The sequence below is a fragment of the Ovis canadensis genome, chromosome 16 (assembly GCF_042477335.2).
Source record: "Ovis canadensis isolate MfBH-ARS-UI-01 breed Bighorn chromosome 16, ARS-UI_OviCan_v2, whole genome shotgun sequence".
NCBI lineage: Eukaryota > Metazoa > Chordata > Mammalia > Artiodactyla > Bovidae > Ovis > Ovis canadensis.
The window spans coordinates 26,447,784-26,463,706 of record NC_091260.1 but is presented as its reverse complement, the minus strand read 5'-3'; the positions used below and the strand labels follow the sequence as shown (position 1 = coordinate 26,463,706).

The 15,923-nt window shown below is 38.8% G+C and overlaps 1 protein-coding gene and 1 long non-coding RNA gene across 4 annotated transcripts in view; one reads left to right on the top strand and one right to left on the bottom strand.

Annotated features, from left to right (window-relative positions):
* Positions 1 to 277: 277 nt before the first annotated feature.
* On the bottom strand, positions 278 to 2,889 carry LOC138421859 (uncharacterized). The gene is made up of 2 exons (XR_011249657.1): positions 1,601 to 2,889; positions 278 to 696 (listed from the first exon to the last, which is right to left on the bottom strand). It is a non-coding gene; the product is annotated as an uncharacterized lncRNA (long non-coding RNA).
* Positions 2,453 to 15,923, top strand: part of SREK1 (splicing regulatory glutamic acid and lysine rich protein 1) — a 46,168-nt gene continuing 32,697 nt past the window's right edge. For 2 of the 3 annotated variants that reach the window (XM_069556286.1, XM_069556287.1), the window contains exons 1-2: positions 2,453 to 2,821; positions 12,888 to 13,021. In XM_069556286.1, coding sequence (XP_069412387.1) covers positions 2,661 to 2,821; positions 12,888 to 13,021 — 295 coding nt within the window. In that variant the 5' untranslated portion in view covers positions 2,453 to 2,660. The remainder of the gene's footprint in view (positions 2,822 to 12,887; positions 13,022 to 15,923) is intronic. The other variant, XM_069556288.1, reaches the window with a different exon arrangement.

Here is a 15,923-nt window from a genome sequence, read left to right as displayed (position 1 = left end):
ACAGCTGGATTTCCCTATCTGTTTGTGCATTCAATCTGTGTGATATGTTTAGGTTGAAACATATGAAGAAAATTTGGTCTCAAACAGATACGTTGTTGGAAAAGGGGAAACTATTTTCATTGTCTTTCTAGATGATATGAGATATCTTGATTGATAACTATCCCAAACTGGACATGTGGTTGTTTCTTAGAGTGCAATTACAACGTGGATTTAATCTGAAACCATATCAGTTAACTTTCTGTATTTTGCTACAGTAAAATCCATGGGTCCATCTTCCACTTTGATAACTCTTTTTAATTTTGTAATAGCATGTATTGGTTCTGTTGAAAACTGCCTTATGAGCTATAGAGATTTTCAAATGGGCAATTATAATCACTATATAATGTGAAAAAACACATTTGTTAATATCAGTCATGTTTTTAGCAGAAATGTTTAAATACTAGAAATCTGTCAAGCTCCAGATGGCGGATACAAATTTTTAAAAATTTGCATTTTTGAGTGAAAACTCCAACAATCACACAAGAGCATTTTCTGGAGATGTCCATCCTACTTGGGCATGCAGCAGCAGTACTTCCCAATTCTTCACATATTAAAGAGCTGGGGGACTTCCTGTTGGTCCAGTGGTTAAGACTCAGGGCTTCCAATGAAGGTGTAGGTGAGGTCTGATTCCTGGTTGAAGAACTAAGATCCTACATGCTGCGCAGTGAGGCCAAAAAAAAAAAAAAAGTAAAAACTAAATTAAAAAAAAAGGTTTTATAAAAAGGAAATAGGTGTATACTAGGAAGTGAAGATTTAGTAAAATTAATAATTTTACCACTTTTTACAAGGACAATTATGTATTATATTTTTGGCTGCGCAGAGTCATTACTGTGCTAGGCTTTCTCAAGTTGTGGCAAACACGGGCTATTCGGCAGTTTGGGTGCACAAGTTTCACACTGTGGCAGCTTTTCTTGTTGCAGAGCGTGAGCTCTAGGGTGCACAGGCTCAGCAGTTTGGACGTTAATGCTTTGTTGCCCCACAGCATATGGAATCTTCCCCTGACCAGGGACCCATGTCCCCTGCATTGGTAGACGGATTATTAACCACCGGACCACTAGGGAAGTCTGTCAAGGGCATTCTTAAACTAGCTTATTTTAAAAAATCATATATTGTGTATGCTATGAGTGCAAGGAGGTGAATACAAAATACCACTACAGTGTTAGTCGCTCAGTCGTGTCCGACTCTTCATGACCCTGTGAACTGGAACCCGCCAGCCTCCTCTGTCCATGGGGCTTTTCAGGCAAAAATATTGGAGTGGGTTGCCATTTCCTCCTCCAGAGGATATTCCCGATCCAGAGATCGAACCCGCATCTCCTACATAGTAGGCATATTCTTTTACCTCTGAGCCAAAGGAAAGTCCTTGAATTCCACTAAGTAAGTCCCCCAATAAAGAAAAAGTTCCATTCTAAGAGCATTTAAGTCCAATTTGTTTATAAGTCCAGCAAAGTTAGCCTAGGTACCCAACTAATGCAACTGACTATATAGTACTGTACTGTAAGAGGTTTATAATACTTTATGCACAAATAATACATAAAAAACTAATAAACACACAAAAAAATACCTTGTAGAGTGTAGTAGTACCGCCACTGTACCTGGCATACAGGGACACTTGGCATCTTTCAAAGTTTGTGACTCAAAAGCTCGTATGTAGAGGGACTCACTGTAGTCGTGCAGTCTGACACCACTGCCTTGATTTTTGCTAAGGTGCTGGCTTTACACCATCAGTGCAATTCTCAACAAAGTGAAGGAAATAAAGTCTTCATATTATGAAAATGCTTTTGACCTTACAGATTCACTGAAAAGGCCCCTGAGGACCTTCCAGGTTTTGCGGATGGCATTTTGGGAACATCTGCCCTATTTTCACATACTACTGTTACTTGTGTCTCGTTAGGTTGCAAAGTCTGTGTGGATCTTCTTAACTGTCCTTAATGTGTTCGTGTCTGTCCGATACATAACACTATTAATACCTGCGGAATGAACTAAAAAATGTTACAAACGACAACCGCATAGCCTTCATCATACTGCCTTCTTCCTTAATTCCGTCTAAATTTACATGTTTCGTAAAACTTTCCAAGTGTTTCTATGACTAGGACGCCGGTCAATTTGTTTTTTTATATAGGTGGGAAGGAGGAGCTGCGTGAATGTAATACTGACACGTTATAGTTCAGCCAAGTTAGTTAACTGCGATGCTCGAGAGTCATCCCTTCTTAACAGGTTTGCACCAGCAGGCCTCTTGACTTCCCAGTCTTAGCTACTATAAAGACTGGAAAGAGGTGGGTCTCTTGCGTTTACAGGAGCACAAGAATTTGATGGAGTCGTAACCCGGGAAACCCTCAATCAAAATCTTGGCGGGGAGAAAATGCAGCAGGACCAACAGCCTTACACAACCGGAAGCCCCAGGCAGCAGCCTCGCGAGATCCTCCGGGTTGCCAGGGCGACGCTTCCGGCTGGCGCGCGCAGCCCGGAGAGCAGGGGAGTTGTGAAATGGGCGGCTAGACCTGCCCGTGGCCGTGAATTCGCCAGCGGGAGCGCGCTCGCGGCCGCGCGATCTCCGCTTTCCCGGCTCCGTCGCTGACGCGCTGTAGACGTTGGGGAGGGAGGCAGCGGCAGCGCGGATCAGGATGAACAGCGCCGGCAGCTTCGGCTTGGGCTTAGGCTTCGGCCTCACCCCTACGGCAGTGATTCAGGTGACAAATCTGTCCTCTGCGGTGACGAGCGAGCAGATGCGGACGCTTTTTTCCTTCCTAGGAGAAATCGAGGAGCTGCGGCTCTACCCGCCCGAGTAAGTCCTCGAGCTCGACTGGGGGAGGGGTGCGGGCCCGAGCGAGACCTCGGGAACCCAGGCGAGGGGGAGAGCGCGGACGGGGGCGCGCTGCCCCGTCACGTGACCACCGGGGTTCCCTTGGTGCCCATGTTTGATTGGGGCACCGCGGCCCCAGCCCCCGGCTTCTGTTTTCCTTGTTAGTCGACTTTCGGAGGTTAATGTTTGCACAGAATCCTTACAAAGGACGTAGAGGGGTTGCCTTTTCGTGCCTCCCGGCCAGTGGTCGTCGCTGAGTCCTCGAATTCAGTGCCGGGCCTCCCCCGTTTTCTTCCCTAACTTAAGATGGCCGCAGGTGGGCCCGGAATAGTCCTCATGGCGAGCGCCTGATGGGGTTTTTGCAATGGAAAAGCGCGGAGACTGCGCCTGAGAAACTGTCCGATCTTAGGGCCTCAGTGTCGGGCCGTTGTTGCTGACAGGGAAGCCTGCGGCTGATGACAAATAGAATTAGGGTTATAGTTGTTCCTAGGCCTGTGTTCACAAATTTAGCATCTTCAGAGGTTAATCTAACCGGGCCCATCCATGTTGTTAAAAGATTCATGTCTGTTCACCCTTTTGGCGTCGGATTAAAATTTCCTCCTAGAAGGTCACACTGCCCTAAACCTTTCAGAAAAAAACAGTAATCTGTGCAGGATTATTCCTGCTGTATACTTATAGAAGTCCAGATTTGGGATGGCATTCACTCTTCTCAGACACTTCCCAGGTAGTGTACTTTGACGTAAGATTTCCCTTGTACGGTAATATCAGCTAACAAAATTCGTAAGAGGTTTCAGGGTTATTTTCTTACGGGCATAAACTTTTAAAAACTAGTGTCCAGAATATGAAAATTTCTCAGTGTTTTGTTCATTTTGTCAAAATCTTTTGAGGAAAGGGATAGTAGTTGCCTAAGATTTCTCTTATTAAAAAAATTGTTTGATTTTTTTGGGGTATTTCATAGTGATGCATGTAAATCTATTTTCCTTTAGTTTTCTCTAACTATACCGCATTGCTACTGCATAGATAGTGATAAAAGTTGGTGTTTGGATTTTTAAATTTTACTGAAGTTTTTCTTCTCATTTTTGTTTCAAAGTATTTCATGCATACAGAAATGCTGAAAGAATAACTCCCATGTTCCCTTCATCTGTATTTATAGTTAGCCACAGATTTCTGTCTCCCACTACCCACTTTTACATACATACACGCACACACCCGCCCTCATCCCTTGACTATTCACTCCTCAACAAGTAAATGAGAATCTCTTATGTATATGACCTACTTTACCACAGTACTGTTAATGTATCCAAGAAATTTGATATTGACAATATATAACATCTAAATTTTTTCAATTAGTCTGACGCCTTTTCTCCATTTTCTTTTTCTGATTTAGAGATAATCAAGAGATCACTCAGTACGTTTGATTATTTTCTTTAATCTAGGACTACTCCCCCTCTGCCCCCTCACATGGCTCTTTTTCCCCAATCATCTTTTTAAAAGCTTTTCATGATATTGATATTTTGTCTTGTAATTTGTGTTGTAAAATGATTCATCTTGGCTATATAAATTGTTTCCACATGAATAGATTCAGTAATACAGTTTTGCCAAAAATAGTTCATAAGTGGGTGCACATACATCTTTATTGACTAGTCATCACATATATAGCTTTGGCTATCTTACATAACTTTTGAAAGTGCTTTAAGCTTTCTCTTCATTTCAACACTTAGAACATTTCTGAATAATTGAGAACTGTTTGGAGGGTTGCTGTATTCTGAACAAATTGGAATCAAATAGTAAAATATTTTGTAGATAAACCTTTGTAAGCTAACCTTGCTTTCAAGGTTGTGATAATGTGTCTTATGGGCAGAAGAAATACATCACAGAATATTCTTCATTGTGAACATAACACCACTCACATGGTTGAAAAATGCGTTTGGGTGGCAATATGCTGCCAGTTATCTGCCATTTAGTAAAATGGGCTATTTTTTGAAATCAGGTGTTAGTTGCTTGGAGTTTAAAGTGTAAAAGAATAAAAAAGCTGGTTACTTAAACAGTGCATTGAAACAGAGTTACTGTGTCACCAGCTGTAATGCATTTTGCAAAATTGTAGCATAAATGTAATACATCTAGGCCAGGCAAAATCTTTGACCAGTTATTCTATATTTGCAGTTCCTATTCCTGTTTTTCACAAGTATTAACATGCTTTCCTAGTGGTGTGTTTTCTGTTTGCTCTGTAGTTAAGTTGTCATAAGCTAGTCCTTACATTCTTATTGCAAATTTGGGCTGAAATGTATAAATATGCAATAGTAGTAGGTGTTTTGAAGACAGAATTCTTTTTTCAGTATTGTGGAAACGGTATTTTATGATTAATCTTTGAAAGCTGAGTAGAAATTGATTTGTTTTAAATTTGGAACTATATTTCTTTAATAGAATGTGAGAATAGTTTCTCATTTACATTTTAAGGATGCAATTGCTAATACGAAAATTCAGATTTTAAATTAAATTTTCTTTTTTTGGCATGAGGCCGTAATTCAGTTTCTATTTAAACATATAAGAATTGGAGTAGACATTCATTGTAAATATTAAAAATTCTTATTTGTGCTGCTAGATGACAAATATCCAGACTTTTAATTTTAGTGCAATTTAGTAGTGTTTAGTACAAATGAATCTCATACATCTTAAAAACCTATTTACAATGCTAAGAAATTTTTGTCTTTTTTTCAGTAAGCTTTTTATAGAGGTATAATGTGTAGAAAAGTGCATGGGTAAGAGTATACAGCTTGATGAATTTTCACAAAGTGAACACATCCAGCACATGGATAGGATTCTCTGCGCCCTAGTTGTTCTCCTATGCCCCCTCAAGTGCATAATACCTATCGGGTAACCTAGCCTCATTTCTATCATAAACCCGTGTTGATTTTTTTTGGCTTGCGGGTTTTCTTTACTTCTCTGGTCTTCGAAAGCACTGATAAGGTAAAAGCTATCAAATAGCTAAAAGTATAACCTGTATAGTCACATTATGAAAAATAGAGACAATGGAACACTGCCAGTGACCCTAGGGCCCTATCAAAGCCTTTCTCCATTTCCATGTGTTTCCCTTCAGTCCCTTTTATATGCATTTATCTTAATATGAATGAGTTGAGTGAAAGTCGCTCAGTCTTGTCTGACTCTTTGTGACCCCATGGACTGTGTGAGTCCCAGTCCATGGAATTCTCCAGGCCAGAATACTGGAGTGGGTAGCCTTTCTCTTCGCCAGGGGATCTTCACAACCCAGGGATCGAACCCAGGTTTCCCACATTGCAGGTGGATTCTTTACCAGCTGAGCCACCAGGGAAGGCCAAGAAGACTGGAGTGGGTAGCCTATCCCTTCTCCAGCAGATCTTCCTGACCCAGGAATTGAACCAGGGTCTCTTGCATTGCAGGCGGATTCTTTACCAACTGAGCTATCGGGGAATCCTTTATCTTAATCTAGTGTAGTCAAAAGAATATATATATACTGTTGCTGTCAACTTTTTTACTCAGCCCATAGTAAGCATTTTTCATATTGCTGTGTTTTATTTATTGTAATACTATGTAAAGTCTCAAGTGTGTATGTGTGTGTTTGAAATTCTGTTATTGGGTTTTAGCTAGAAGTATTTGAAAACGTGTATTTTTGATTGTCCACAGTGATTGGAGGGCCCCTGGCATTTAGTGGGTGTCAGTAAATCATAAGGAAATCTTATAGAAAGGAGAATTGTGCCATCCAGAGTATCACTGGAGACCTGTTGAGAAATTGTTATGTATCAGTTAATATTTTCATACATAAAACTACATACTTTATCCATGCTTTGCATTATATCTTTTTTGATAGATTCTCGGAGGATGTCTAGAAATATAATAAAGTGTTGGAAAATCATAGTGTTAACACATTGAGTTTTTTTTAAAGATTGTACAGTGCTATCACCATGTGTAGTGAAAAATTAAATAACCAGTTATGTGTGTGCATGCTTAGTTGTGTCTGAATCTTTGCCATCCCATGGACTGTTACCCCACCTCTGTCCATGAAATTTTCCAGGCAGGAATACTGGAGTGTGTTGCCATTTCCTATTCCAGGGGCTATTCTTGACCCAGGGATTGAACCTGAGTCTCCTGCGGCTCCTGCATTGGCAAGCAGATTTTTTTACCACAGTGCCACCTGGGAAGTCCAGATAACCAGTTAGGGGACAATAAATTTAACTGATGCTCAAAAAGTTGGTTCTGTGATTTTTGCATTAAACTCTCAGTGAAAAATTCTGATTTTTTTTTTTGAAAAGTAATTGTAGAAGGTTTTTATTTAAAAAAACAAAAGGTGATTTAACAAATGAGGTCAGTATAAAATCTGCTATATTTGAGTACTGTTACTTTCTTTAGAGAAATATGTTTAGACCTTTTAAAAATTAAAACTGTAGTTCAGGATTACATTTGAAATGATAATCATATTTAATTTAAAAAAAAGTAAACCTTATTTAGTAGCATAGGATATGCTAGAGAGAAAGATCTAAATACAAGATTTGGAAATCTGCTGCTGCTGCTGCTGCTGCTAAGTCGCTTCAGTCGTGTCCGACTCTGTGCGACCCCATAGACGGCAGCCCACCAGGCTCCTCCGTCCCTGGGATTCTCCAGGCAAGAACACTGGAGTGGGGTGCCATTTCCTTCTACAGTGCATGAAAGTGAAGTCACTCAGTTGTGTCTGACTCTTCGCGTGACCCCGTGGACTGCAGCCTACCAGGCTCCTCCGTCCATGGGATTTTTCAGGCAACCCACTGGAGTGGGTTGCCATTGCCTTCTCCGTTTGGAAATATATTTGTTTATAAATATAAATACAAAGTTGTTTGCTGAGATATCTGTATTTAGGCTTGCCACTGTATCATTTTTGGCTTCCCAGGTGGCTCAGTGGGTGAAGAATCTGCCTGCAATGCAGGTGACACAGAAGACTTAGGTTTGTTCCCTGGGGTTGGGAAGATCCTTGGAGGAGTGCATGGCAACCCACTCCAATATTCTTGCCTGGAGAATCCCATGGACAGAGGAGGCTGGTGAGCTGTGGTCCATAGGGTCACAGAGTCAGACATGACTCAAATGATTGAGGATGTACACACGCTGTATCTTTTTAGCTTATAATATTCAAAATAAAGTAGTGTTACTACTTCTCCTGAAAAGCTTGTGTGTTTACATTTTTGCGATGGCATCCCACTCCAGTACTCTTGCCTGGAAAATCCCATGGATGGAGGAGCCTGGTAGGCTCCAGTCCATGGGGTCGAGAAGAGTCAGATAAGACTGAGCGACCTCACTTCACTTACATTTTTATAAAGTAGATACTGTGTTGATTTTACTCGACTTCACTTTCACTCTTCATTTTCATGCATTGGAGAAGGAAATGGCAATCCACTCCAGTGTTCTTGCCTGGAGAATCCCAGGGACGGCGGAGCCTGGTGGGCTGCCGTCTATGGGGTCGCACAGAGTCGGAGATGACTGAAGCGACTTAGCAGCAGCAAGGAAGGTAATTGGAGATGGTGAAGAAAATTGCTTTTAGCACTAGGATCCATTCTTTTACGGTAATGCTGTTCAGAACAGACTGGCATCTTTTAACCAGGTTTTGGGCTTCTTAAATGTCCATAGCATATGGTTTATTAACCAGTCCCGCATTTCTTATTCCTGTGGGTGTTTTAAATTTGAAATGATATGTTTTAAGTAGGCGTATTTGGAATTGTTTGTAGTTTACAACAGTGAAGATTTATGTTTCCATTCTTTTACAGAAGGAGCTGTCAATTTAGGAAATACAGTTTCAGTGGTAGCTTGTTAGTTTCTTCAAGTGCTAAAAGAGATTATACTTGTTGCAATTGCTAGGGCCTTCACAGCTCCTTATAATCATAGATTTTTTGGGGGGGGGGTGGCTCCCAAGGACAGAAGGTGTTACTAATCTAGCTCAGGAAGAGACATTGTTAAAAAGATGATTTCCCTAAGTAGTAAAATACAGACTAGGCCTCATGGAAACTGGGAATGGGAACCAGAAAGGTATCAGCATCCAGGGCAACTGTCTGCTTATTCCTGTCAGGATTTATTGTCAGCTTGGTTGTTTTTGTGTATCTGCTCAGTTTCTCTGCAGACCTGTTCTGTACTCACTCATCGGGCAGCTGGCCCAGACCCACACTCTAAATAACTTTCCAGCCCAAGAGAGAGAATGTGGCTGTTCAAGTTCATTTGGTCAGGCCTCCCAAATTACAGGTTTGGGGTTAGCCAGTGAAATGGGCCCTTGTGCCATGTGACTGATCAGTTGTGTCTTAAAGCTTGCTGGGTCTGTTCGGGGTTTCACATAAGGGAACTGCTGAAAATATATAGGATGTCTTGATAGCGCATGTAAGAGGGTACTTAGTTACTTTGATATTTTAAAATGACTTTCCAGAAGACTTTGAAACTGGAGCCTTGAAGAAAAGTGGAAGGGGAGTGAGAGCACATCATAGCCAAGTGAAACAGCAGGCACAAAGGCAGCTCTGTTGGTGCAGAATGTGTCTTGGGGACAGCAAGTATTTTTATGCCTGCATTTTTAAAATGATGAGGCAAGAAAAGACGGGTGTCTCTGAGGAAATTTAAGCATGACATGAAGAAATTTAGGGTTTAGAAAGATTATTCTAACAGCTTTTGTGGAAGATTGTTAAATAGAATTGAGATTAGAGGCAGTGTGATTGGTTAGTAATCCCAGTGAGAAATGATAAGGACTTGAATGAAGGCATTGATAATGAGAGTATCGAAAGAATTTTGACTCTTTGCAGACCCATGGACTGCAGCACACCAGGCTTCCCTGTCCTTGACTACTCCTGGAGTTTGCTCAGATTTGTGTCTGTTGAGTCTGTGATGCCGTCCAACCATCTCACCCTCTGTCTTCCCCCTTTGCCTCCTGCCCTCAGTCTTTCCCAGCATTGGGGTCTTTTCCAGAGTCGGCTCTTCGCATCAGGTGGCCAGAGTATTGGAGCTTCAGCATCAGTCCTTCCAAAGAATATTCAGAGTTAATTTCCTTTAGGATTGACTGGTTTGATCTCCTTGCTGTCCAGGGGACTCTCAAGCATCTTCTCCAGCACCACAGTTTGAAAGCATCAGTTCTTCGGCGCTCGACCTTCTTTGTGATCCAACTCTCACATCCATACATGACTACTGGAAAAAAACATAGTTTTGACTAGATGAATGTTTGTCGGCAAAGTGACGTCTCTGCTTTTTGATATGCTGTCTAGGTTTGTCATAGCTTTTCTTCCAGGAAGCAAGTGTCTTTTAATTTCATGGCTGCAGTCACTGTCCACAGTGATTTTGGAGCCCAAGAAAATAGTCTGTCACTGTTTCCATTGTGTCCCCATGTATTTGCCAGAAAGTGGTGGGACTGGAAGCCATGATCGTAGTTTTTGAAATGTTGAGTTTTAAGAATTAATGTGACAAATATTTGGGAGGCCATTTTCATAGGATATAAAGACCAATTGGATGAAAAAGAAGGAAGAAGGATCAAGGATGGAAACAACCCATAAATCTCAGTAGTTCAATAAAAACAGAAGATTATTTCTTATACTAAATTGATGGGGTTGGTAATGAAGCTGATGTATCAGCCACCCATCTCTTTGGTGGTGTTGGTCACTGTGGCAGAGGGACAGAATCGAGCAATGATCCTTAAAACTCCTGAATAGGAATACATTTCAGTTCTGCTCATATTTAATTGACCAAATTGCACAGCTATACCTAACTTCAAGGAAAAAAAGAAATAGAATTTTATAATGTAGCCAGAAGGAAATTTGGAAATATTTGGTGAACAGTACTAATGATGGTCACATTAGTAACTCCCAGATTTCTGACTTAGGTGATGTGGTAGTATCCTTAACTGAGATATGAAATTAGGACAAAGTGCTGGATTGGTATAGAGGAAGATGATGAATTTAAGAATAAGTTCAGTGGTGGGCCCTGTGACCATCACCATGCAGTATTCCAGCAGGCGCTTAGATATGGGAATTTAGAGCTCTTAGAAAGGCCTGAATTGGTGATTTGGTAATACAGAGGTAAGTTAAGTCTGGATGCAGATATATTTGTTGTTGCGGTTTAGTCGTTAAGTCACGTTTGACTCTTCTGTGACCTCATGGACTATAGTCCAGCATGTTCCTCTGCCCATGGGATTTCCCAGGCAAAAATACTGGAGTAGGTTGTCATTTCCTTCTCCAGGTATCTTCCCAACCCAGGGATGCATCCCATATCTCCTGATTTGGCAGGCAGGTTTTTTACCACTGCACCACCAGGGAAGCCCATAGATGTGTTTATCTCACGACAAATCCATACAGTGCTTCACTTATGTGTTGAGTAGGGGGAGGTTGAAAAGGACTGGCTTGAAGCTCGAATTGGATGGCTTTAGGCAGGAAAGAATTGAGTTCAGTTGGGTGAAAAAGAGGTAGAGTTTTATTTTTATTTTAGCGGCTTTGATTAGTCTGATTAAGTTATGTTAATAATAATATATCAACATATAGTTTCAAGTTCTAAATGCAGATATATTTTATCTTAGTGTTTGGTTAATATCATAACTACATTTAGCCGTTATCAAAGTGGATTTTTTGCTATGTTTAGTTTTTAATTTTAAGAAGTGATGGATATTTATGGAATTGCAAATTAGATAGTACATTAAAGTGGCTTTAAAGTTCTTGATTAACTGAATGATTAAGGTTACATGAGATTTGGAATTAGATAATTAGACTTTAAATCTCATCTTGCCTTTTACTAGGTCTAGATTGTAGTCAACTTCCTTGACCTGTTTTGTCAACTAAAGTAAATTGCTGTTATTGCCCAAGTCATATTTGGTATTTTTCAAATGATCTTACTTTTTTAGTGTGACAGATTGAATGTTTTGAAGGATTGTACATTTATGTTAAACATTAGCTGTATATCTACGTTGTGCCTTTTTTCACTTGCTAAAGACAATTGCAGATTTTAATTGAACACAGTTATCGGAGAAGGCAGTGGCACCCCTCTCCAGTACTTTTGCCTGGAAAATCACATGGACCGAGGAGCCTGGTAGGCTGCAGTCCATGGGGTCGCTACTAGTCGGACACGACTGAGCGACTTCGCTTTCACTTTTCACTTTCATGCATTGGAGAAGGAAATGGCAACCCACTCCAGTGTTCTTGCCTGGAGAATCCCAGGGACGGAGGAGCCTGGTGGGCTGCCGTCTCTGGGGTCGCACAGAGTCGGACACGACTGGAGCGACTTAGTAGCAGCAGCAGGATGGGTAGGTTGAGAAAATGATTCTTTATGAGGATATAGTGTATTTTGAACTGTAACGTGATGGATTCATATTATGGAAAAATTGCTTTCATCTGTGCTGTGTCTGGCTTCTTTTTAATGTAGTCTTGCCTAGATTAAATCCAGTAGGACTTGTAAGAATCTATTCTCTTTTGCCTATAAGATATATAAATTTTGTTTGTAAAATTGTTTGTCTGGAAAACCACAATGCTGCCTAGTCTGAAGTAGTCTAGTATATGCAAAAGAACTTAATTTTAATTCCAGGTTATCTGATTGTTTTTAGATGTTTGTGAAGCTTTTAATGATTTTAAATGTCAGGAATCATGTGAGGGAGGATTGGAAGTAGTTACAAAATTTGAAGTCTTGAGAGTTGGGGCTTTTTTTTCTGAAAGAGATTTTGCTGATTGATGTGGATGCACCAATTAAACATCCTTGGGTTAAGTCAGCTATTTTCACATTTCACTGAAATTAAGAATGTGTTAAGTTTCGGATTTTTAACAAACAGGGCTATAGGCCTGTCTAGATTTCTCTTAAGTCTTTGCAGCAAATCACTATGAAAAGACTAAGTTCTGGTATTTCATGTCTTAGCAACAAAAATTCCTGTGTTGATTATGTAAAGATCTAAAAGACTACGTTCTGGTATTTCATGCCTTAGCAGCAGAAATTCCTGTCTTGATTATGTAAGATTATGTAAAGAACTAAAAAAGAAACGGTAAATGAAAATGACAAAACCAGCCTAATGTTTATTAGTCCAATTGTTTTTCTTTTTCTCTTGCAGCAACGCACCTCTTGCTTTTTCTTCCAAAGTATGTTATGTTAAGTTTCGTGATCCATCAAGTGTTGGTGTGGCCCAGCATCTAACTAACACGGTTTTTATTGACAGAGCTCTGATAGTTGTTCCTTGTGCAGAAGGTTGGTATCTCATATGATTTTTTAAGTTATTTTAATCTCTGTCCTGTCCATTACTACCACTGGCTTTCCTAGAAATTGGCAAGTAGATATGGTATGTGTATATAAGAATGAAATTTGGAGATGGAAAGGATTTTACCTAATAATAAAATATATTAAAATGGTTACTTTATTATGTATATTTGAGATATCATAGCTAGACATTAAAATTTTTTTTAATTGCTTGCCTTCTTTGGTTTACTTTGCTTTATTGTATTTAATTTGCAAGTTTAAAGCAAGCTTTCTGAAATTAAATTGGTAGAGGAAATTATTTAAAATGTGTAAATAAGTGATCCTTTGCCCTTGTGTATACAATGTTAATGAAATTTTATAAATAAAAACTGTACACATTTTGCTAAGTGGGGGTTAGGTGGATTATGTTAAAGAAAAATATTCATATTTTAAGGTTTACAGTATCTTCTTAAGGTAATTTACTTTTTTAATGAAACCATTATTTCTTATTCACTATAATTGTTTGCTGTGCAACTGAAATTTATTTTACTGACTTCTTTTGCTGGTGGGTTGGAGGGGTGGGGCTAGGGTTGGGGGTGGTGATGGCAATTAAGGAGAAACAATGGAAAACAATTTTCCAAAGCATCCATCAAGGAAATAGTTGTTTGAAGGGGTAACAAGGCCAAAGGCCTTATTGTAATTCATTAATTTATGACTTAACCTGCTTTAAGAGCTAATTATTATTAATGCTTATTTTTTTAGTAACTTAACGTTTACAGAGCCACTAACATATAATAGGCTGTGCTGAATTTGAAAGTTCTGGTGTGTAATTAACTTTTATTCAGAGGACTGATTGTAGCATATGTACATGGATTTTATAATTGGTTATTATAATTTAAATGTCTTTAAAATATATTTTCACTGGTGGCTTGTGGTAACTGTTTTACAACATAAAATTTTTACCTGAAACAGTCTAACGAGTTTTCATATGTAATGTTTTAAAACCATTTTTAGAAATCAGGCTAACATTAAAATAGTATATATAGTAAACAGTTTGCTGCACTTTCAAGTTTTTTTGCATGTTTCAGAATGCCTGTTCTGGGATGTCAAAAACATTGCAGTCAGATACAGTGATGTTATTTTTGAAGTCCCATAATAGGACCTTCTGGAGTTTTTCAGATAAATTTGAAAGTGTTTTTCCCATGCCTGGGGATTAGAGTAGGGTAGGGAGAATAAAAATGCACTGAAGTTAATTATTTGCTTAAATCTATTCTTATCTACTAATCTGTAAGTGTACAACGACCCTAAAATTGGAGAACAAGGTGAGAAAAGAGCTGGTAATGGTTTAGCTTGCATACCAAGTTCATACCAATTTCATACCAAGTAAACTGCATGGGAAAAAAATAAGTAGAAGGTTTATTAATGGGAATATTAAGTGTATCAAAAAATTATGCCACCAGCAGCACAGATCTTATGTGATTTTAGCTTATTATTTGAACTGGAAGGAAGAATTTTGTTAGGGTGGCTCTGCTGGAACCTTGCTGTATTCCCATAGGATTTTTCAAATATTTGAAAAGTGACTATTGTTTGTTATAAATGTTCAAGATTATGGGCATATAGAGGTTCCTTTTTTTGTCTGTTTTACTTGATAGAATTAACTGCATATTTATTGTAATGACTTGAATATTTTTAGTATGAACATTTTGAGACAAAATTTCGCTATTTTTGAACATAAAAATTCATATTTTTATTCCAGTTTAGTTGTATTTTAGAACACGAACCTATAAGTTGATATTGGAAAAACATTCAGATACACATTTTTCATTGAACTAGTACAACAGAGATGAATTCATAGAACCTGAAGAATGTCACAGTGAGCTACTAAAAGATCTGATTATGCACTGCAAGCAAAGTAATAATGTGTTGTGTTAAAGAAGGTAGGGAAGTAAATTTGAAGGAAATCAAAGGAAGGAGTTCCAGTGGAGTAAGTTCTGTAAGAGGAGACACGCTGCTTTGCTGTAAGCAGTCTTCTGTGTACTTCACTGATTGTATTCTTTCCTTGATGTTATAGAAACAGCATTATGAAAGAAGTGAAAGAACCATAGAAAAAAGTTGTAAGACTTTTTTTTCAGTTTCTTTCAATTTGCTGTTGTTTTTTCATTTGTTTTTAATTCAGATGGTAGTATCGTGAGAAGATCCTAAGCTGTTTAAGTAATGTTGGATGTGTAATAGTTTGATACATACTAAGCATTAGGTATTGTTAATAAAACATGCCACTTCAAAATAAAATGTTTTACTTTCATTATACTCGTCCAGATATGACCTCTTTTTGTTGTTGCGTGCATCTCAGATTTCTTTTTATAAATGTTAACACTTAGAAAAAGATAAGGTCAAAGATAGGGTGTCAACCTAATCATCAGTCATAAGTTTATGTCCACATTTTCTGGTAGATGGATTTTGACTATTAATTTGGTTTTGTATGTTTTCTCTATGTGATATTTGTGCATTATTAGATGACTAGACTGGCCAAGGCAGACCTGTTACACTTGCCTGAGTTAGGCATTGTTTGCCATGCCACTAAACCTGCCGTCAAGTGAAACCTTCATTGGGGAAATGAGATCGGAGTCTGAACCGCGGAAGATGGACGCCCTGTCTCTGTTTTTTATTGTTTTACTTTAATTTCATTTCTTTTTCTTTATTTTGTCCCTTTTTTTTTGTTTTGTTTTGTTTTGTTTTGTTAAATCTCTTTCACTTTAACTTGTGAGCTGGTTTTCCAGTTCTTTGTAAATGGTATTCCATTAAGAGTTCATAACATTGCATTGCAAATTATATTGGGAGATGATTAGTAGAACTCATCCTCAACATAAAATAAATTTTCACAGTAAATTAGTATACAGTTTCATGAAGCTCAGTG